The sequence below is a fragment of the Wolffia australiana genome, chromosome 19, assembly GCF_029677425.1.
Source record: "Wolffia australiana isolate 7733 chromosome 19, ASM2967742v1".
NCBI classification, from domain to species: Eukaryota; Viridiplantae; Streptophyta; class Magnoliopsida; order Alismatales; family Araceae; genus Wolffia; species Wolffia australiana.
This window is the reverse complement of record NC_135853.1, coordinates 9537839-9558828: the sequence shown is the minus strand read 5'-3', so window position 1 is coordinate 9558828 and position 20990 is coordinate 9537839. Positions and strand designations below refer to the sequence as shown.

The window sequence follows — 20990 nt, the reverse complement described above, 5'->3', positions numbered from 1 at the left end:
TTTTATATCTACCTTGGAAATATTGGTATGCATATTTAAAAATATTAGTTAACGATATTTAAAAACAGATGAATTATCAATTAAATCATAAATTACACGATCCAGTGAACACAGATAAAAAAAAGTGGCCATCAATAATCAATTAATGAAAATTTTTAACCATATTTCAGTACAAAAATGACTGCATTGGGAGGCTTATTTGTTTAAAAGAAGAAAGAAAACTCACGGATTTAACTAGATCACATTTTGCTCGAACCAGTAAAATACCTCAAAAAAAATTATTAGGGTATCTCATAGAAAAAAGTAATATTCACATGTAACCATTGAACCATAGATATCAATGAAAGTATTAAACACAATAATAATTAACGCTGAAATGAGATAGAGTAGGAACCGGTGTTGGGGTCTTTCACTGCTTTGAAGTTATCAACGCTCATCCCAAACCTCCCTAGCACAGAATTTCCCAGCTCCTTCAACTTCCCTGGAAAAAATTAAAAAGAAAAAAATATGATAAATTTAAAGAAATACTATAATCTATTAAAAATGTCAGCTATTCTTGTCCTTATGTTTCCTAGTATTGGACATATACCCGTGTACTAACCTTATCAAGGGAGTAAAATGTCATCTACGCCGTGAAAAAATTGTAGATATCTAAAGAAAACTGACTTTTTATTTAGGGAACATAAAATATGTTCGTTTTTATTAATACTGCTGGATAAGAGTATAATTCAGTTTCTTTAAAAAAAAGAGTATAATTCATATGTAATCCGATGGAGGCCTTGATGTGGCTCTCAATTTAGGAAGGAAAATACTAAAGGAAAAAAAGTTAAAGATAAGTCAATGAATTGAGAAAATATATAGATTGTTGACACTTAAGCTCTTTTTTTTGTAACTAATAGTCCCATATGGGACATTCTTAACTAGCCCATTAGGGCTTCCCTATATAAACACTTGTAATCCCCTCTTATCTTTTTAATCAAGTTGGTTTTCTCTTTCTCAAACCTCTTTCTTGGTTCAACATGGTATCAGAGCCGAAACCCTAAATTTCGGACTCATCGTCGCTCCGACTCACCGGCTCCTGCCGTCGTCATGCGTCCTCTGCTCAATCGACCGAGCGACCGGCTCTCTCTCTCTCTCTCTTCTTCGCGCGGACCCTCTCCTTCGCGCGGAGTAGCCTCTCTGCGCGCGGCCGTCTCCACTCTGCGTACAGCCTCCTCTCCTCGCACGGTTGCCTCTCTGCTCGCGTCCGCGGGTGACCTGCTTCATCCAGGTTCTCGTGCGCCTCGATCTGTGCTGTCCGATGTCTGAAGAACAGACCTCTGCCTCTCGACATCTGGGATGACTCCGGTGCATTCTCCTGTGCCTCCGACAACGGCTGCATCGACTCGTCTCACCCGTCCAGCACCATTTACTTTGCCCAAGATTCCGCCCGATGGAATTTTCAACGGCTTCAACCTCCTTTAATGGCGACAGTACGTGCAGATCACTCTAAAAGGACAACTAATGCGTCATTTAACGGAAGACGGACCATCGGTGACGAACCCAGCATACTATGATTGGCTCGACGTTGAAGGAGTCGTTCAGCGCTGGCTACTTGACAGTATCGCCCCTAATATTAAGGGGGAGTTTCTGTCTTTGGCGAGTGCTCGAGCCGTCTGGGAAGATGCCCTCAACAGCCACTCCAAGAAGAACAACATTGCCATTTTGTACGAATTGGTGCATCGGGCCGCTAATCTTCGTCAAGGGGATTGGACGGTATTGGAGTACAGTAACGAACTCACCTCTATGTGGAATGAGATCGACCATTACATGCCACCGGAGGTGAATTAGGTGGAGTGGGGGTATGTGCTACAGCTTCGTGTGTTTCAATTCCTGATGGGTCTCAACCCGGAATATGAATCACTACATGGCCAGCTTAATCATCGAGAGAAGATACTCACCTACCAAGATGCACTCCGGAGTGTACGGATTCAGGAGTCTCGGTTTCAGCAGGCACCTTCCCTCACCTCGGCGTTTGCGGCAACACCGGCCGCGGCTACTCATGATTCATCGCCGAATTCTTCCGCCCGAGGGACTTCATCTCGCTCGGAGGAGTCTCCCAAGGGCGATCCCACACTCTTCTGCAATTATTGCAAGAAGAGGGGTCATTCCAAAGTCAAAACCGCCTCTGGAGATCTTCTCACCGTCGCGGGTGTTGGTCATGTTACTCTTTCCCCTTCTATGAAACTTTTGCGCGTTCTTCATGTTCCTTGTCTTGGTCATCATCTCCTATCTCTATCCCGACTTATTCGTGATTTAAACCATGATCTCACCTTTTCTCCAAATTCCTGTTTTTATCGTGACAAGGTGTCGGGGGAGACGATTTCACTTGTTGAGGAGCGTGAGGGGCTCTATCTTATTCGACCTTCTTCCTCTTCTCTTGCTGTTGCTGCTGTTTCCCTCTCGGCGTCTCATGACCAATTGTGGCTTCTTCATCGACGCCTCGGACATCCCTCTTTTAACACCCTTTATCGTCTATTTCCTAAACTTTTCCAGGGTCATGCTGTTGACTGTTTTGTTTGTGACGCATGTCGAATTGCTAAACATCATCGCACTACATATCCTTTATCTTCATCTTGTGCATCCACGCCTTTTTTCTCTTGTTCATACCGATGTTTGGGGTCCGGCCCCCCTTCACAGCACTTCCGGCACTCGATGGCTTGTTATTTTCATTGACGACGCTACCCGTTTCACGTGGGATTACCTTTTAAAACACAAATCCCAACTTTCCACCATCATTCCCCAGTTTTACTCCCTTATCCAAACCCAATTCTCCACCCCCATCCGTTGCTTCCGCTCCAACAACGCCAGAGGCTATGTCAATTCTACCCTCACCCATTTCTTCAAACAAAACGGCATTGTTCACGAAACATCTTGTCCCTACACGCCTCAGCAGAATGGTGTTGCAGAATGGAAATTTTGCTACATCTTTGATACGACCTGGAGCCTCTTGTTCCATATGCATGTTCCCAAGTATTTCTGGGGTGAAGCCGTTCTCACCGCCATCCATCTTCTCAACCGCCATCCATCTTCTCAACCGCCTTCCCTCTCGTGCCCTCAACCATTCCCCACCTATTGACTGTCTCCAGCGCTTCTTTCCCACCACTTCCCTCAAAACAAACCTCACTCCACGTGTCTTTGGGTGCGTCTGCTTTGTCCCCAACAATCAGCTCAGTCGGGACAAGCTTGACCCTCGCGCCATTCAGTGCATTTTCATTGGATATTCCGTTACCCAAAAGGGTTATCGGTGCTACCATCCGCCTTCCCGTCGCTTCTTTGTCACTGTTAGTTAAGTGCTTATCCTCCTCTTGGGCCCTATTCTATAAGCCCTTTAGGAGCTCTTATTTCCTCTCTCTCATAGGGTATAAATACCCTAATGTAAGCCACTTACTTTCTTATGTCAATCTATTTTCTCTCATTTCTCAACCTCCATCGACCCTTCTTCTCCTCCAAACTCTCTAGGGTTTGTCATGGTATCAGAGCTCTAGGGCTCCTGATCTTCCCTCTCCTCTCTAGGGTTTGACATCACCCTTTAGGGTTTGAGATCCCCTTGATCTCACCCTCCCTCCAGGTGACCCCCGAGGATCACCCTCCCTCCCTCCCTCCTCGCAGCCAGCACAGCCGCGCAGCAGCCAGCCGCGCGACCAGCCGCCGCGCACAGCCAGCCGCCGCGCGACCAGCCAGCAGCGCAGCAGCCAGCCGCCACGCGACCAGCCAGCCGCACAGCAGCAAGCCGCGCAGCAGCAAGCCGCGCGACCAGCCAGCCGCGCGACCAGCCGCCAAGACAGCCAGCCGCGACCAGCCAGCAGCGCAGCAGCCAGCCGCCGCGCGACCAGCCAGCAGCGCAGCAGCCAGCCGCCGCGCGACCAGCCAGCCGCACAGCAGCAAGCCGCCGCGCGACCAGCCAGTCGCACAGCAGCAAGCCGCCGCGCAGCCCGCTCAGCAGCCAGCACAGCCGCCCAGCAGCCAGCCGCGCGACCAGCCGCCGCACGACCAGCCCGCAGCGCAGCGGCCAGCCGCCGCGCGACCAGCCAGCCGCACAGCAGCAAGCCGCCGCGCAGCCCGCTCAGCCGCGCAGCCAGCCGCGCAGCCCGCAGCGCAGTTAGCTGCACAGCCAGCCGCGCAGCCCGCAGCGCAGTCAGCCGCACAGCCAGCCGTGCAGCCAGCCGCACAGCCAGCCGCACAGCCAGCCGCACAGCCAGCCGCGCAGCCAGCCGCACAGCCAGCCGCACAGCCAGCCGCGCAGCCAGCCGCACAGCCAGCCGCGCAGCCAGCCGCACAGCCAGTCGCGCAGCCAGCCGCGCAGTCAGCCGCGCAGAGACCGACACAGAGACCATGCCTTACACAGAGACCGACTTTGCGGAGAAGCCGCTCTCCTACAAGATCACTCATCCGTTGCCTCTGGTCCCGGAATCAACTCTTCTCCGCGGCCCGAATCTTCTGCAGTGGTCTCGCTTCATCGAGACCACCCTCAAATCCCGTCAACTGTACAAGCACTGCACCGAGCATCCCTTGACCGCCGATCACCCTCACTATGCGGCTTGGGACGCCGAGGAGCAGTTCATTCTTGGGTGGCTGTCCACGTTCACATTGGCCCCCGATTTCCGCGACCGCTTTCCCCATCAGAAAACGGTCAAAGGGTTTTGGGACCAAGCCAAGAAATTTTGCGGCGGAGAATGATTGGTGGCGCATCTACGCCTCGCTGCTCAAGCTTCCAACCTGAAACAGGGCTCTCTGTCGATCTCCGATTATGCTCTCGCACACAAGAAGGCGTGGGATGAAGTGGACCACTACCTGCCAACGGACGACCCCAAGTGCAAGACCTATCAGAACATGCTTATCCTGCGCATCATGGGGTTTCTCAACGGCCTAAACCGGGAATATGAGGCCATTCGTCGTCGGGCCCTGCACAACAAAGATGGCCCTCCGGATCTCGAGCGTTGGTTCAGGAGCTCCAGGAGGAAGAGAGTCATCTCCTTCTCCATGGGACTCCCACCTCCGACCCGGCTGAGTCCTCTGCGCTTCTGGCAGCACCTGCTGCCGCTGCTGGGCAGTCCTCGGCCCTCTTACCGACTCCGGCAGCCGCTGCCCGCCCTGCAAAAACACCCGTCTGCACCTATTGCGGGAAGCCGGGCCACTGGAAGAACAAGTGCACTAAACGTCTCAACGACTGGCGAAAGAAGAAAGAGGCGGACAGCAAGGCCATGTTGGCCCAATCTGAATCTTCCCCGGCCCCGAGCACGTCTACCACGGCTCTGGACAGCATCCAAGCCGAGCTTGCCCGGCTCCGTGATCAGGTGGCAGCCATGCAGCCTTCTTCGACTGCCTACTTCGGCACATTTGGTGCGTCTTCCTCCCCTGCCGACACTTGGTATTGCGGCCATACGGCGTTTCACTCGCCGGTCGTATCGGACACGACTTGGGTGCTTGACTCGGGGGCCACTGAGCACATGACCCCCCTCAACACTCGGTTCGTCTCCTACGTCCGGCATAGTGGTGCACGTACTGTTCTCACGGCCGGGGGTGGACGACTACGCGTGGCTGGAATCGGGGCAGTCTATGTGGACGGCCTTGGTGGTCCGCAACGTCCTCCACGTTCCCGACCTGCGGGCTGTACTTCTGTCACCCCAACGCCTTGTTGATGCCGTCCAGTGCTCATTTCATCTCCAACCTGACGGCATGTTTCTGTCTGACAAGGTCGGCCGGACTACACGGATTAGGCGGGAGAACGGGCTGCTGTTGCTGGATGATGGGGGACGGTCGCAGTGCCGCGGTGCATCGGACACTTCGGACGGGGCCGAGCAGCGGTGGGGCGACTCCTGATGACGCACCAGCGGCTGGGCCACCCGCCTTTGCGACTCTTCACCGTCTTTCCCTGAATTATGTTCTGGCTTGGACCTTAAGACCTTGGTGTGTGACGCTTGTCAGTTGGCGAAGCATCGCGTTCTTCCTTCACTCCGTCCTCGGCTCACACATCTGTCCCGCTGTTCCGGGTGCATAGCGGCGTGTGGGGACCTGCCCGAAACCTAGCTTGAAAGGTCATCGGTACTTCCTTCTACTTGTGGGCGAGGCAACTCGCTATACGTGGGTCTACCTCCTCACCGCGAAGTCGGAAGTTGCGCAGAATGTCCGTCATTTTTGTGCGATGGTGGCGACGCAGTTTGGTCGGGTATCCAGCGGTTTCGCCGGATAATGCCCGCGACTTCTTCAACAACGACCTCGGCGCCTTCTTCGCCGACCGGGATCCTCCACGAATCTTCATGCCCTGCCACCCCGAGCAGAACGGACTAGCGAGCGTCGCGCCGGCTATGTCACCTCGACGCCCGGGCGCTCCTTATCGACGCCAAGGCCCGTGGCGTATTGGGGCGATGCCGTCCTGACGAGCACCCATCTCGTCAATCGCATTCCCACCCAGCTGTTGGCGTTTCTACCCCCTGGACCGGATGAGCGGCCTTCCCGACACGTGCCTGCGGACGGGTCTCTTGCCACGGATATTCGCTGCACGGCATATGTCCACGACACGTCTCCGGGCGGACAAAGCTTGACGCCGTGCTGTTAGGTGCGTCTTCGTTGGGTACTCCTCTCTTCAGAAGGGGTATCGGTGCTACCATCCGCCGTCTCGGCGATACTTCATCTCGGCAAATGTCACCTTTGCCGAGCATGAACCCTATTTTGGGACCACTCTTCCTCATCCCGCCTCCCGTTGGATGAGGCCCCTCGCTCCCCACTTGGGGCCCGTTCCTTTCTTGGAGCCCACCGCTCCGCATCTTCTTCCTCATTCCATGATCCCTCTCCCTTTGATTCTTCTCCGTCGGTGACCCGAGGGCCTTTGACGTGCTGTCCTCCCCATCTTTGCTTCCCGCCATCCAGCATGCTCCTCCTCTTCCTCCTTCCTCCGATCAGTCCCCTCTCGAGTCATCCTCCTCGCTTCCCGTTCGCCTCCTCCCTTGATGACCCTTTCCTTCCCTTCCATGACGAGGCTGCTTCCCCTGCTCCGTCATCTGATTCTCCCGTGGAGGCTTCGTCCTCCCCGAGGACTCTCTCCCCACTGCTTCCGCTCATCTTCCATTGGCCGAGCCATCCTCAACCTCTCTCGACGATGACGACCAGTTGGGATGGCCCATTGCCCTCCGGAAAGGGGTTCGTCAGTGCACTCAGACGCCCCGTTATCCTCTTTCGCATTTTCTTTCCTTCGACCGGCTGAGTACTCCCTACCGGCTGTTTCTTGCTCGCATCGAGTCGGATCCCATCCCTCGCCGCTTAGCCGATGCTATCGCTTCTCCTCATTGGAAAGCGGCAATGGATGAGGAGATGCAGTCTCTACTCCGAAACCGCACTTGGAACATCGTCCCCCTCCCTCTTGGCAAGCGGGCGGTGGATTGCAAGTGGGTCCACACCAAGAAGCATCATGCGGATGGCACCCTTGAGCGCTACAAGTCTCGACTTGTGGCTCGCGGGCTCACCCAGTCTTCACGGAGTGGACTACTTGACGTTCTCACCTGTGGCGAAGATGGAGACCGTTCGCCTCCTCCTGGCCCTCGCGGCTCACTTCCGGTGGGCTATCCGACAGTTCGACGTCAAGAACGCCTTCTTGCATGGCGACTTGACGGAGGAGGTGTACATGCAGCAGCCGCCGGGTTACTCTCTCGGCCCCCCTGGCCACGTCTGCCGACTGCGGAAGTCCCTTTATGGACTAAAGCAGTCTCCGCGCATGTGGTTCGGCCGGTTCTCCGCTGTTCTGAAAGCCGAAGGGTACACTCAGAGCAACGGAGATGCCACTTTGTTCTTCCGCCACCGTCCGACCGGGATCTCCATCCTTGCTGTGTATGTCGACGACATCCTCATCACGGGATCAGATGCTGCTGAAGCCGTTCGTCTTAGCACCGCCCTGGCCAAGGAATTTGAGATCAAGGCCCTTGGCCTTCTCCGATATTTCCTCGGCCTTGAGGTGGCGTACTCCTCACGGGGCCTCTTTGTTTCACAGCAGAAATACGCCGTCGACTTGCTGACTTTGACAGGAATGACCGGGTGTGCGCCAGTGAGCACTCCTATCGACCCCAACGTCAAGTTGGGCAAGGGCGAGGACTCTCCTTTGACGAGTGCTTACCGCTATCGGCAGGTGGTGGGCACACTCGCCTACCTGCCTCACACTGCCCGACATTGCATTCGGTCAACCTGCTCAGTCAGTTCATGCACTCACCGAGGAGATCCACAGTCAAGCCCACCGGGTACTTTCGTATCTCAAGGGCTGCCCGGGCAAGGGACTCCTCTTCCCTCATAGCTCGGACAAGACGGTGAAGGTGTACACCGATGCCGATTTTGCTGGCTCCGTTGTGGATTGTCGATCTACCACGGGGTACTGCACGTTCGTTCTTGGCAGCCTCGTCAGCTGGAAAAGTAGCAAGCAGGACAAGGTGTCCCGCTCCAGTGCCGAGGCCGAATTTCGTGCTCTTGCTGATGGGGCAGCCGAGGGACAGTGGATCCACAACATCCTCGCCGATCTTCACGTGAAGTATGTGGGACCAATCCACTTCTTCTGTGACAACAAATCCACTATCGCCTTGGCCAAGAACCCCGGACAGCAAGGGCGCATCAAGCACATGGAGCGCAACCGCTATTTCTTCAAGGAACGTATGGACGAGGGCCTCTTCGACCTCGAATACGTCTCCTCTGCTGACCAGGCAGCGGATGTCCTCACCAAGGGACTGTCCTGGCCGCTGCTTCAACGTGCTGTATCCAAGCTCAATATGGACGACATCCATACTTCGCTTGCGGGGGGGTGTTAGTTAAGTGCTTATCCTCCTCTTGGGCCCTATTCTATAAGCCCTTTAGGAGCTCTTATTTCCTCTCTCTCATAGGGTATAAATACCCTAATGTAAGCCACTTACTTTCTTATGTCAATCTATTTTCTCTCATTTCTCAACCTCCATCGACCCTTCTTCTCCTCCAAACTCTCTAGGGTTTGTCAGTCACCAAAGATGCTACCTTTAATGAGTTTACTCCTTACTATCCCTCCTCCACGGTACCACCTTCTTTACCTCCTCAGCCGGACCCGCTCGAGTTCCTTATCCTCCCTCCTCTTTCCTCCTCAGTCACTTCTACGACAGTCCCGTCATCCTCCCCAGCCCCTTCACCTCCAGCCGCACCATTGTCTCCGCCCTTCCCCGGCACCGCGTCGATTCCCATTGGAGAGCCATTAGAATCTCCTCCGGATTCTCATGCAACACTCGTGGATCTTTCTCCACAACCCTCTTCTCCCCAACCACCTTCTTCTGCTCCTCATCCACTTCCTCCTCTTGTCCCTCCGCCGGGTGTTCCTACGAATCTACCACGCTGCCCTCCGGAAAAACACTATGGCCTCACCTATATCTCTCTCCGCACTCCCTCCTCTTCTCCTCCTTTGGATGCCTCATCCTCTACCTCCCAAGACACTCCACCAGAATCTTCCTTGTCCCTTGTGCCTCCTTCCCGCTCTCCTCCTTTATATCCTTTAACTAATTACGTTTCCTCCCATCGTCTCTCCAAACCATACCATGCACTGCTTACCTCCATTGACTCCATCTCCCTTCCAAAGACAGTGGACGTTGCCTTATCCTTGCCTCATTGGCGTCAGGCTATGGAGGAGGAGCTTCAAGCTCTTGCCCTAAATGATACATGGGATCCTGTTCCTCTCCCACCGGGCAAGCACTTGGTTGATAGCCGTTGGGTCTATGCTGAAAAGCAGAACTCCGATGGCACGATTGAGAGGCATAAGGCACGCGATGTTGCAAAAGGCTTTAAGCAGAAATATGGCGTCGATTATCAGGAGACATTTGCTCCAGTGGCCAAGCTGAACATTGTCCGCATTCTCCTGACTCTTGCTGCAGACCGTGACTGGGTACTGCAGCAATATGACGTCAAGAATGCATTTCTTCATGGCGACTTGACTGAGGAAATTTATATGGCTCTTCCTCCTGGGTATGCCTCCTTGGTCCCCTCTACTCCTTCCTCGGTTGTTTGCCGCTTGAAGAAGGCACTATATGGTTTGAAACAATCTCCTCGTGCCTGGTTTGGTCGTTTCACTACGGCCATGAAGTGTCTTGGATATCGCCAGTGCAATGTGGACCACACCCTCTTCTACCATCATTCCACGTCAGGGGGAGTCGCTATCCTTCTGGTCTACGTGGATGACATCATTATTACGGGTGATGCTACGGAGGCTATTACACAATTGGCGGCCTATCTATCGTCGGAATTTGCTATTCGCCACCTTGGCCCGTTGAGGTATTTTCTTGGCATTGAAGTTGCATACTCTTTTGTCGGGATTTTCATTTTTCAGCGGAAGTACACGGTGGATCTTCTTCATGAGCTTGGAAAGGAGGATTCCAGGCCCATTACTACACCTATTGACGCTAATCACCGCCTTGGCGCCGATGAGAATGAAGATCCTGCAGAGCCTAGACAATACCGACGATTTGTGGGCAAGCTAATCTGCCTCACCCACACGCGACCTGATATTGCATATTCTGTGGGGGTTCTCAGTCAGTTCATGCAGACTCGCATGAGTCATCTTCACGTTGCTCATCTACTTCTTCGGTTCTTAAAGGGCACAGTTGGTCGTGGACTTTTGTTTCCGCCGCCACAGTGGTCTTCGCCTAGAGGTATAAACCGATACGGATTAAGCAGGGTCCATTGTTGATCGTCGGTCTACCTCAGGATATTGCACCTTCTTCGGCGGCAATCTTATTACGTGGAGGAGTAAGAAGCAGAAGGTGGTGTCTTGATCCAGTGCCGAAGCAGAGTTTCGTGCGCTTGCACATGGTCTCTGTGAGGCACTTTGGATCACAAAGATCCTACGTGAGCTACGTTGTCCGGTTTCCTCTCCCGTCCAGATGTACTGCGACAACAAGTCGGCCATCAGCATTGCCCATGATCCAGTCCAGCATGACCGCACGAAGCACATAGAGATTGATCGACACTTCATTAAAGAGAAACTGGAGTCGGGAAAATTCTGCCTGCCGTATGTGCCTTCAGCAAATCAGATCGCAGACATCTTCACCAAAGGGCTCCATGCCCCTAGGTTTGAGGAGCTTTGTGGCAAGCTGGGTGTGGAAAACATCCACGCCCCAGCTTGAGGGGGAGTGTTGACACTTAAGCTCTTTTTTTTGTAACTAATAGTCTCATGTGGGACATTCTTAACTAGCCCATTAGGGCTTCCCTATATAAACACTTGTAATCCCCTCTTATCTTTTTAATCAAGTTGGTTTTCTCTTTCTCAAACCTCTTTCTTGGTTCAACATAGATTATACCAACGAAATTTATAAAATCCTATCATTTAGGCAATAGACAAAAATACCATGGATTGGGTTTCCGGAGCATATCACAATCAATAACCGTGAGCCATGTTAATATAATTGAGAAAATAAATCATCGTGGAAATGTAGAAAATGTCGAAGTAGTGTTATGACATTTGATTCCGAAATTGAACTGGCTTCCAGAGATTTCTGTTTATGTACAAGGGACTCAGCTTTTTGAATGAAAACTTCGATTCATTTCATTATTTTTCATTATATAACTACTTCTGGCGTTATTTATGACATGGGGAAAAACATTGGAGCTTTGATCCAAAATGAAAAGACGAGTACGTAATGACGAAACTAGAAGACGAGACGTGGGTAGACAGTAAAAACTCACCGATCATCTCCTCCTTTAGTTTCTCCTTTTTCTCCACTGCCAGGGGTTCTAATCTTCTAATCGATCTCTCTGCATCCCTTCTAGCCAGGATATCTGAAGGATGCACTTCGATAATCTTCTTCATATCTGTAGAAGTATAGTCGATTAAAAACCATAAAAAATAAACGATCTTTTAAGAAAGTAAAAATGAAGCACAATTCATTTTAATTAAGGAAGTAATAATTAGGGTTGGCAGACGGTGGCAAAAGATAAGAAAATGATGAGGTGGCGAATTTGCCATTAGATGATTCTGACAAATGACAACTGTACTCCATGCGAGATGAACGACGACAAGACGATGATGAGGAGATGATGAGATGGTGAAAAAATGGTCATCGGATGATTCATATGCATGACGATGATGATGACAATGATGATGACGATGATGATGACAATTCTTCATCATCGTCATCATTATCCACTCATCATGATCATCTATGATGCCAAGCACTAGTATTTGCAATCTGGTTTTAAATATTATAAATGACGACAAGACGATTAAAAGGCGATGACAAGATGATGAGAAAGTAGTAATCAGATGATTCATATGCATGATGATGCCGATGATGATGATGATTCTTCATCATTGCCGTCATTATCCACATGTGATCACCATCTTGGACGCCAAGCACTAATATTTGCAATCTGGTTTTAAATATTACAAATGATGACAAGACGGTGAAGAGGCGATGACAAGATGATGAGAAAGTAGTAATCAGATGATTCATATGCATGATGATGACGATGATGATGATGATTCTTCATCATTGCTGTCGTTATCCACATGTGATCACCATCTTGGATGCCAAGCACTAGTATTTGCAATCTGGTTTGGAATATTTTAAATGATGACAAGATGATGAAGAGGCAATGACGCGATGATGACAAAGTAGTGATCAGATGATTCATATGCACGACGATGACAATGATGATTATTCATCATCAACTGTCATTATCCACATGTCATCATCATCTCGGATGCCAAGCACTAGTATTTGGTTTTAATGTGGAAAATCTGAAGGAAGAGGAAAAGGAAATCTGATGCAAACCAGATAAAGAGTTGACTCGGTTATGACTAAACGGGAGTAAAAATAAGTGGAAAAAAAATCAACAATGGAAATCAGTGCAAAACAGAGGAACTAATAACTCATTAAAAAAATGTTTATAAGAGTTAAGAAAATAAGAATAAAAATGGATAAAATGATGAAGAGTATTAGCATATGCGATGATACATCTGATAAGGATTAGATTTTGTAAACTCATTCGAACCTGCAATGGCCTCATCGAAGTGTTCCAACTTCTCATGAGCCTCCCCTCTTCTAACTAGCGCTTTCAGGTAAGAAGGGTTCAATTCGAGCGCCTTAGTGCATTCCTTGATCGTTTCCTCATACTTTCCCTGAGATAAAGATGAACAATATTACTGCTAAAATCCTATATATAAATAAACAAAAAAAATTCTGAATGCAGTGATAATAATGGACTCTGAAGGATCATTTAATCTATGACGATCATAAAAATGCCCCAACAGATCCAGGAACGATTTTAACAGGCGGATTTTGAGTAAATATCGAAAAAAAAAATTTAAGGTGATCGAAAAAAAATTAAGAAAGAGAGATCGCACACAATGAAGCATAATGTGGCATGAAAAGATTAAAATCACAAGAAAATAAAAAACGAGTTACGATTTAATCAATAATTTACACCAAATCCGGAAATTAACTCACCAATTTCGAGTAACATAGACCACGGTTTGCATGACAGATGGATCGGACTTCTGAAGAAGAAGTAAACTCAGATGCAAATTCCAAAGCAAGTCTATACTTCTCCAACGCATCTTCATAGTTTCCTGCCCGGTAAGCGACATTTCCCTCTTCTTTCATGTCATTAGCCTGAGCTAAAGCTCTCTGCCAAACAAAAAAAAACTTGTTCTCAAAGAATCAAATAAAAAATTTACACTAAAAAATATGAAACTTGTCTTCCTGATCCAATTAGAGAAGAAAATTAAAAGCGAGAAAACAAGAGAAAAAGTCGACACCCGCTCATGCTGCTCTTCATCCAGCGCATCCTCAAACACATCCTCATCATTGGCAACGTCTTTCTCCGTCTGTGCAGAAGAATAAGAAGAAGTAATTCCTTCTGCGGCCGCCAAGGTCACATCTTTCTCCGTCTCCGATTCCGGCTCGATGATCACCATTTCAAAATCTGCAAAATGCAATACACGATCACACGCGCTGAAAATCAAGAATCAAGAACACAAACAATCATACAAACCAAGGGATCAACGATCTGCAACCTTCCGAGATGCTCTCCCACTCTCTCCCTTTAGGGCTTCGGGAGCCGACGACGGTGAATTCTCTTCACTGCTCTGATTTCTTCCTGTCAAAGTATAAAATTTGAAATTTTAGTGGTATTTATAGCTCTCTTTAGAAGCTAAAACAAATTAAATCAATTTATTAATTGTTTTTTAAATGTCTCTATAATCAGTTAACTAGGAGGAATTATCTGAAGATAAGCTTGTGCATTAAGTGGCTCGCTTATCTTAGCCTCTGAGGCATTAAGGGAATAATTTAAGAAATATATTTGGGAAAAATATACTAATGAGATGAATTTGTTAGCACTTTTTCATTAGTTCCATGCCGGGAGTGATTAAAAAATCAGGTAAGTACTTTATCTTGGAAAAAATAGATGGTTGAAAATTAAAATAAAATAAAATGACAGTTTAGTTCCTCTCTCTATCTCATAATTACAGCAATATCTCATTTGGTTCTTGTAACATTCTTCGCTCTGTCATTTCTGCTCATAAACTCGTGCCTGAATCTGAAATTACTCGTCATTGACTGTGTATTTTATGTTTTTGCTTAAGGGTTAAAAGGGAAAATAATAGTAGAAGCATATAACTCTTTGTATGTTCCACTTGCATTGAAGGTTATATATCAGTTCATGTTCCTTCCCTATACTAATTGGGTCTAATTACAGGTTGGATATTTAATTTTTTTATTATACCTTTTTATCGAAATATACTCCACTAATAACATGTTCATCATAGAAAATATAGTAAATAAAGAGCTAAATTTCTCACTACTTTGTGATTAGTTCCACATGGGGAGAGATCAACATAGAACCAATCAGACAAGGATTTAATATTGGAAAAAGAAATGGTTGAAAATTAAAAGAAATTGGCGGATAATTCAGTTCCTCTTCTACCCCAATATAACTCCAACATCAGATTTGAGTTCCCTAATATTATTCGCTCATCGCTTTTGCTCATAAACTCGTGCCTGAATCTCAAGATGAATCTTCATTTACTTTGCATTTAATGCTTTTTGCTCGAGTTGTATGAAATTGTGATTTGCTTCAGGCTTAAAAGGGAAAATCATAGTTGAAGCATACAAATCATTGAACATTCCGTTTGTGTTGGAAGTCATAGATCGATTCATTGTCCTTCGCTCAACTAAAAGGGCCTAATTACAGGTTGGATGGTTAATTGTCTAACACGATTAACTTAGTTCATTCTTTTTTTAGGAGCAAATGAAAATAAGTTGTTTAATTGATAATGAACAACATAGTATACTGTGATATTTTTCTCTCAAATTGGGATCATTTCTTGATTGTGTTGTATTATCTTTGTCCAATGATTATGTTAATGCACTTTTATTGTCTTAATGTTGTTGCATTTTTCCTAGTTTTCTTTCCACACTAGATATTAGAGATGGTTCTTAATTACAAAAGAAGATAACACTATCTGGGTTAGTTCAAGCCACACTATTGATTACCCTCAAGGTTGATGAGTATAAGAGAAAGGAAATAGAAAAATAAAGAAGGATTTAGAAAATTCAACTACATCATAAAATCATAAACCCAATCAAAGAAAAGCTAATTTTTAATTTTTTTGTAAATAGAATATTATTAATTACTCAAGAAGGGTAATGTCTGGACGGATTTAAGTGACCTTGTATAACACCCTCACAGTTAATGACAATGTCAGAGAAGTAAACGACACAAAGAAAAAGAAGTTTAGGAAAATTAAATATTAGAAAAATTCAATCAAGCCATCCCCTTGAACCCTGTTAGAGTTGATGGAACCCTCAGAGAAGTAGAAGACAAATTGAAAGAAGGAATTAGGAAAATTTGATTCTACCAGAAAATTTTAATTACAATCAATAAAAGTTAAGATTAGCATTATGTAAAAAGATCATTAATTAATTACACAAGAATAACACTATACAGAGGATTTCAAGCCACCCAAAAAGTTGATGAAGAGAAATAAATAGATTATAGAACAAAGTTCAAGGAGAAAATTCTCTAACCCAAAAAGAAAGAAGGATTAAACAAAATTAAATTACATTAGAGAACCAATAACCCAATCACAAAGAGTGAACATTTTCTTATAAAAAAGACGTTAAATTAATTACTCAAGAAGAACAGTATCCGGAAGAGTTCAAACCACAGTTTTAAACACCCTGAAAGAATCCATCACTTTGCGGAGATCATCTTCCTCCTCGAGGAAGACGTTCTCTGGAGTCTGTAGCCTCAGCTCATATAGTCGGTTGTTTTCGACGCCGAGGACCGTAAGATATCGTCGATCCCATTCGAGTCGAGCAACCCTGTCCTGTGGCATGACTGCTAGCTCATTGTTGTTGGCAAAAGACTTAATGTTGATCTGCAAGACAATGGCTCACAGAATTTAGCTACTTAAGATGACAATACTATCTCAAAGTGAATTGTCAGGATTGATAGTTTCAACCATATCAATAAATATGTGGATTAAAAAATCCCCAGCAAGAATCTGAGGATGATCTTGTATTTGGCAGGATTGATAGTTTCAACCAAATTTCAGGAGTGAATACCAAGAGAAAATAAAAGAGGAATTCATTTCCATGAGTACATTAATAGTTTTCCCACTGACCGATGTGTTTTGTTGATGATATCGGTGATACGAACCTACTGGTTCGTATCGGGGAGAAGACGGGAAGGGGGGGGAGGGGGGGGAGAAGGCGCCGGGATGGACTACGGCAGGTGGGGGCGGGCGGAGTGGACGTCGCCTACGAAACGTGTCCGACGGAATGGACGTCGCCGGAGGGAACCAGAAACATTCTTTCTGATACTTCTTGCTGGCCGCCCTCCTCAAGGGACGGCTGCTCTATTTAAAGGAATTACAAAGAGGTCCAAATGACCTAAATGCCCCTATTGGGCTAAATGAAGAAAGAGGCCTAGATATGCTGGGGTCGTATCAATCGGCTACATAACAAACAGTAAAAAAATGCAAGAGATTAATCTTTTCTTGGCAGTAATCAGGAGCCTTCCTCGCCCCCTCAACTTCTTAGAACAGAAAATTATTTATAGTAAATCAAATATCCTTTAGAAAATTATTTGCTTTGTAGATGATATCTTGGAAAGAAGACAACCAGACATGCACTTGGCATCTGCCATTTTAAAGGGTAATAGTGGTTAAATCCATTGAATTCGATATGGAGATAGAGTAAGGAAGAGAGAGAGAGAGAGAGAGAGAGAGATAGAGAGGGAAAGAGAGAGAGATGATAGAGCAGGGCGGTCAGAGTAACCTTGGGAGATTGAAGAGAGCAACACTAACTCTCTTCAACTAGAGAGGCTTTTAACCTCATACAGGGATAGGAATCCGAAGAAAAAGAAATTACAATAATACCTCCACTTCTAACAAAGTAACAATATGAACACGAAGAAGAAAACAAAACAAAAAACGATCCAGTTTTTTTAAAAGAAAGTAGCAGTGATTTAGTTACCTCAACTTGGTAGTACAGCTTTCCATCATCAGCAACTCTTGAAGAAGTAGAGAGAATACTTGACTCTCTCCTGACGCCGAGCCTCGTAGACATGAATTCGGTCAAATACTGCTTCAGCACCTTCTCCCCGGCATCCTGTGACGTCCCAAGATCCTCAACACTCTTATACCTCGACGAGGATGGGGACGAGGCCTCAACCGAGATGTTCTCGTCGAGAATGAAAGGATCCCTGAAGAAGATGTCGGCGCCGGAGCCTCGGACCTGGATCCAGTTTTGAGGGTACTTGAAGGTGTACCCATCAAAGTTATCCAAGTATTCTCTGTACACCGGCGATGAAACAGCCAGGGCAGCTTGATTCTCCATGGTAGAATACGGGAGGACGACTGTTGATGCCATTAGAGACATGATATTTCTCCTGGGAACTGCATTGATCTCAGTATCGGTTTGTATATAACTGTCAATCAATCAAATCTTTGGGGTTTAACTAGAATTGATTGATGGCGCAGATTTCCACTTTAGGTTGCGAAATCAGTTGAGATGAAGATTCATGTTACAAAGTCAATGACATACATATTTATCGATTCGTGGGAAACTTTCATGTCTTGATGAACGACTTTGCTTAAAATCTTTTTAAAAATCAAAGGGATACAATAGTTGAATATAATGAGTGATATACTCCTTTTAATTCCCTCCTAATAATCATCGAGACATTTGATGCAAACTAATTTTTTATATTTCTTCATACCGCGTTGGGAATGAATTCTAATTTGCGTAGATTAAAGAATTTTCGTGTTTCCAATTAAAAAATGCCAAATGTGATTTGAGGATAAACATAAATTCCGCAATGCACCAATTACCTCGTTACCCTTTGATTTTTTTTTCACTAAATACCAAGAAAATTAGTTTCAGAAGTCTGGAGAAAGGATCAAAACCAGAGAGAGGCTAAATCAATGTGTCGCTTAGATGGCTGACTCTGGACATTCCCAACAGAGTGGGTCATTTGAGAGCCAGATTTGAGCAAAGAAAGACTCAATCACTGAGTTTCAGAAGATTATATTCCATAAATCAAGATATGAAAATGGCAAAATCGATAACATTCAAGGAATACAGATAGAACAGATCACAACTACGAGATCATCGGAGGAAGGATCAAAACGAGAGAAAAACTAAACCAATGTATCGCTTAGGAGGCTGACTCTGGGCATTTCCAACAGAGCGGGTCATTTGAGAGTCAGATTCGAGCAAAGAAATACCCAATCACTGAGTTTCACAGATTATATTCCATAAATCAAGATAAAAAAAAGGTAGAATCGGTAACATTCAAGGAACATCGAAAGAACAGACCACAACTATGATATCAGCGGGTAGTAACAGAGCAAAAAAAACCAAAATCTAGAGCGGAAGAACTTGAAAATGAAGAGAAATGAAAAACCCAGAGAAAAATCAAGAAATTACCCAAGAAGCTTTCGACCCTTTTCGACTCTGCCGGGCTCTTCTTCATCGAACAGGTAATCGGCAATACATTGGCCTTCAGATGGGAGAATTTACAATTTCCGGCGATGCGAAGGGGGCGAAGAGAATCCAACGCCGCCGCCGTAGCACCGGAACTGGTGGCGACTGCCGCCAGAGTTCCGGCCATGGCGGATGCTCGTCTGGGCGGACTGTGGATAACCTTCCAACTGAGAAAACATGCTCTGGCAGCCTGTTATTAGTACATTTTTCCCTATGTTTTCATGCCAAAGTGCTTTTATTTGCCATGATAAATTATTCTCAAAGGGAACGGCAGCCGTCATCCGTCACGTCACACTCCACGGTGACGGCGACGTGACGGATGACGTGACGTTGATGGTGACGGTGACGGATGACGAAGTAGGCGTGACAAAGATGGGACGGTGACGGAGAGCCTCAGACGAGTGACGTGACGGGACGGCCGGATGATGGCCGGATTTTTAAAAATGATCAAAAAAGCTTAACAATCATTAGATTTAAGTTCTTCGACGGCCTAGATTTTGCCACGTGGTGTCGCTAACCTTAGATTTCTTGGCATTTTGCAGAGTGACGTGACGGGACGGCCAGATGATGGCCGTGACGGATTTTTAAAAATGACCAAAAAAGCTTAAAAATCGTTAGATTTAAGTTCTTCGACGGCCTAAATTTTGCCACGTGGTGTCCATGCATTAATTCGCGCGTTTAAAAAGGAGGCCGTCCAAGATAATTGGAGATATGCCCCTCCAATTCTACCTGCTCCGCATGGTTGTTTTTCCCGTCACACGTGACGGTGATGCCGTCCGGTGACAAGGACGTGACTGGGACATCGCAAACCATGACAGTGACGCGAATGTGACGGATTTTTCCAAAATCCTAGGACGTGTGATGGGACGGTGACATGACGAAACTTTCATCACGTCACCGACCGTCACGGATCGTCATCCGTCCCGTCACGGATGGGGCGTCACGTCCTGGACATGCCACTCCCTAATTCCAAGCTTTGGGCACTTGACATATGGAGAGATAGATAGATGGATCAATATATATAATATATTGATGGATGGATGGATGTATAAATGAATAGAGATATATGGATGGATGTATAGACATGATTGGTAGATAGATGGATAGATGGATTATGTATGGAAAAACATATAGATGGATGGATGGATAGAGATATATGGATGGATGGATAGAGACAATTGGTAGATAGGTGGATAGATGGATGACGTATGGAAAAATATAAAGATGGATGGATGGATAAAAGGATATAGATATACGGATGGATTGATAGACACGATTGGTAGATAGATGTATAGAAAAATAGGTGAATGGATGGATATATAGATAAATATATGTATTAGTAGATGGCTGAATGGATGGATGGATGGATAGATAGATACATGCATACATACATGGATGAGTAGATAGTTGAATGGATATATATATATAGAGAAATAGATAGTTAGATAGATAGATACATACATACATACATGGACGAGTAGATAATTGAATGGATAGATATATATATAGATAAGTTGTTAGTTAGTTAGTTAGATAGATAGATTGATAGATAGATAGATTAATAAAAAGATCGATAGATAGATAGATTAGATAGATGTTAGATGTTAGATAGATGCATTGAATTACATGACAAAAGAACGCACGCTGGTGATGCAACCACTCAACACTTTTGTTGCTGGAAGCTACAACCAGCGTCACTAGAGGTGCTAGTGAAGATGTAGCCCACAACTATGAGCATCTACTAGCCAGCAGCAACTAGTGCCCACAAGCTAGATAGTGATGCTCGGGCAACTAGCTTGTGGTATCAACCAGAGGATGGTCTTAGTACAACATTTGCCAATGTAGTGGTGCAACTAATGGTAATATCTGGTGGTCAGTGATGTTAGCGTAGTTAGGAGACATTGCCACCATAGTTAGTGATGTTGAAACATTATATGCTAGCACCTACCAATTGATGGAAATATATGT

At 46.3% G+C, this 20990-nt stretch overlaps 3 protein-coding genes across 4 annotated transcripts; 1 reads left to right on the top strand and 2 right to left on the bottom strand.

Annotated features, from left to right (window-relative positions):
• Nucleotides 1–264: 264 nt before the first annotated feature.
• On the bottom strand, nucleotides 265–14132 carry TPR1 (Tetratricopeptide repeat (TPR)-like superfamily protein). Of its 2 annotated transcripts, none has more exons than XM_078590804.1 (6): nucleotides 14023–14132; nucleotides 13787–13953; nucleotides 13476–13655; nucleotides 13021–13147; nucleotides 11713–11838; nucleotides 265–481 (listed from the first exon to the last, which is right to left on the bottom strand). In XM_078590804.1, exons 2-6 carry the CDS (start codon nucleotides 13943–13945, stop codon nucleotides 366–368), a joined length of 708 nt encoding a protein of 235 aa, XP_078446930.1. In that variant the 5' UTR covers nucleotides 13946–13953; nucleotides 14023–14132; the 3' UTR covers nucleotides 265–365. The 2 variants fall into 2 exon arrangements, with proteins under 2 accessions (XP_078446930.1, XP_078446931.1); XM_078590805.1 differs by having other exon boundaries at nucleotides 14045–14132.
• LOC144715879 (uncharacterized) lies at nucleotides 4375–5805 on the top strand. Its single transcript, XM_078590885.1, has 3 exons — nucleotides 4375–4679; nucleotides 4958–5382; nucleotides 5737–5805. The coding sequence occupies exons 1-3, from the start codon at nucleotides 4375–4377 to the stop codon at nucleotides 5757–5759; spliced, it is 753 nt and encodes a 250-aa protein (XP_078447011.1). The 3' UTR covers nucleotides 5760–5805.
• Nucleotides 14133–16131: 1999 nt separating the features above from the next.
• On the bottom strand, nucleotides 16132–19204 carry PPD1 (Photosystem II reaction center PsbP family protein). The gene is made up of 3 exons (XM_078590689.1): nucleotides 18966–19204; nucleotides 17511–17932; nucleotides 16132–16411 (listed from the first exon to the last, which is right to left on the bottom strand). The coding sequence occupies exons 1-3, from the start codon at nucleotides 19147–19149 to the stop codon at nucleotides 16190–16192; spliced, it is 828 nt and encodes a 275-aa protein (XP_078446815.1). The 5' UTR covers nucleotides 19150–19204; the 3' UTR covers nucleotides 16132–16189.
• Nucleotides 19205–20990: the final 1786 nt, after the last annotated feature.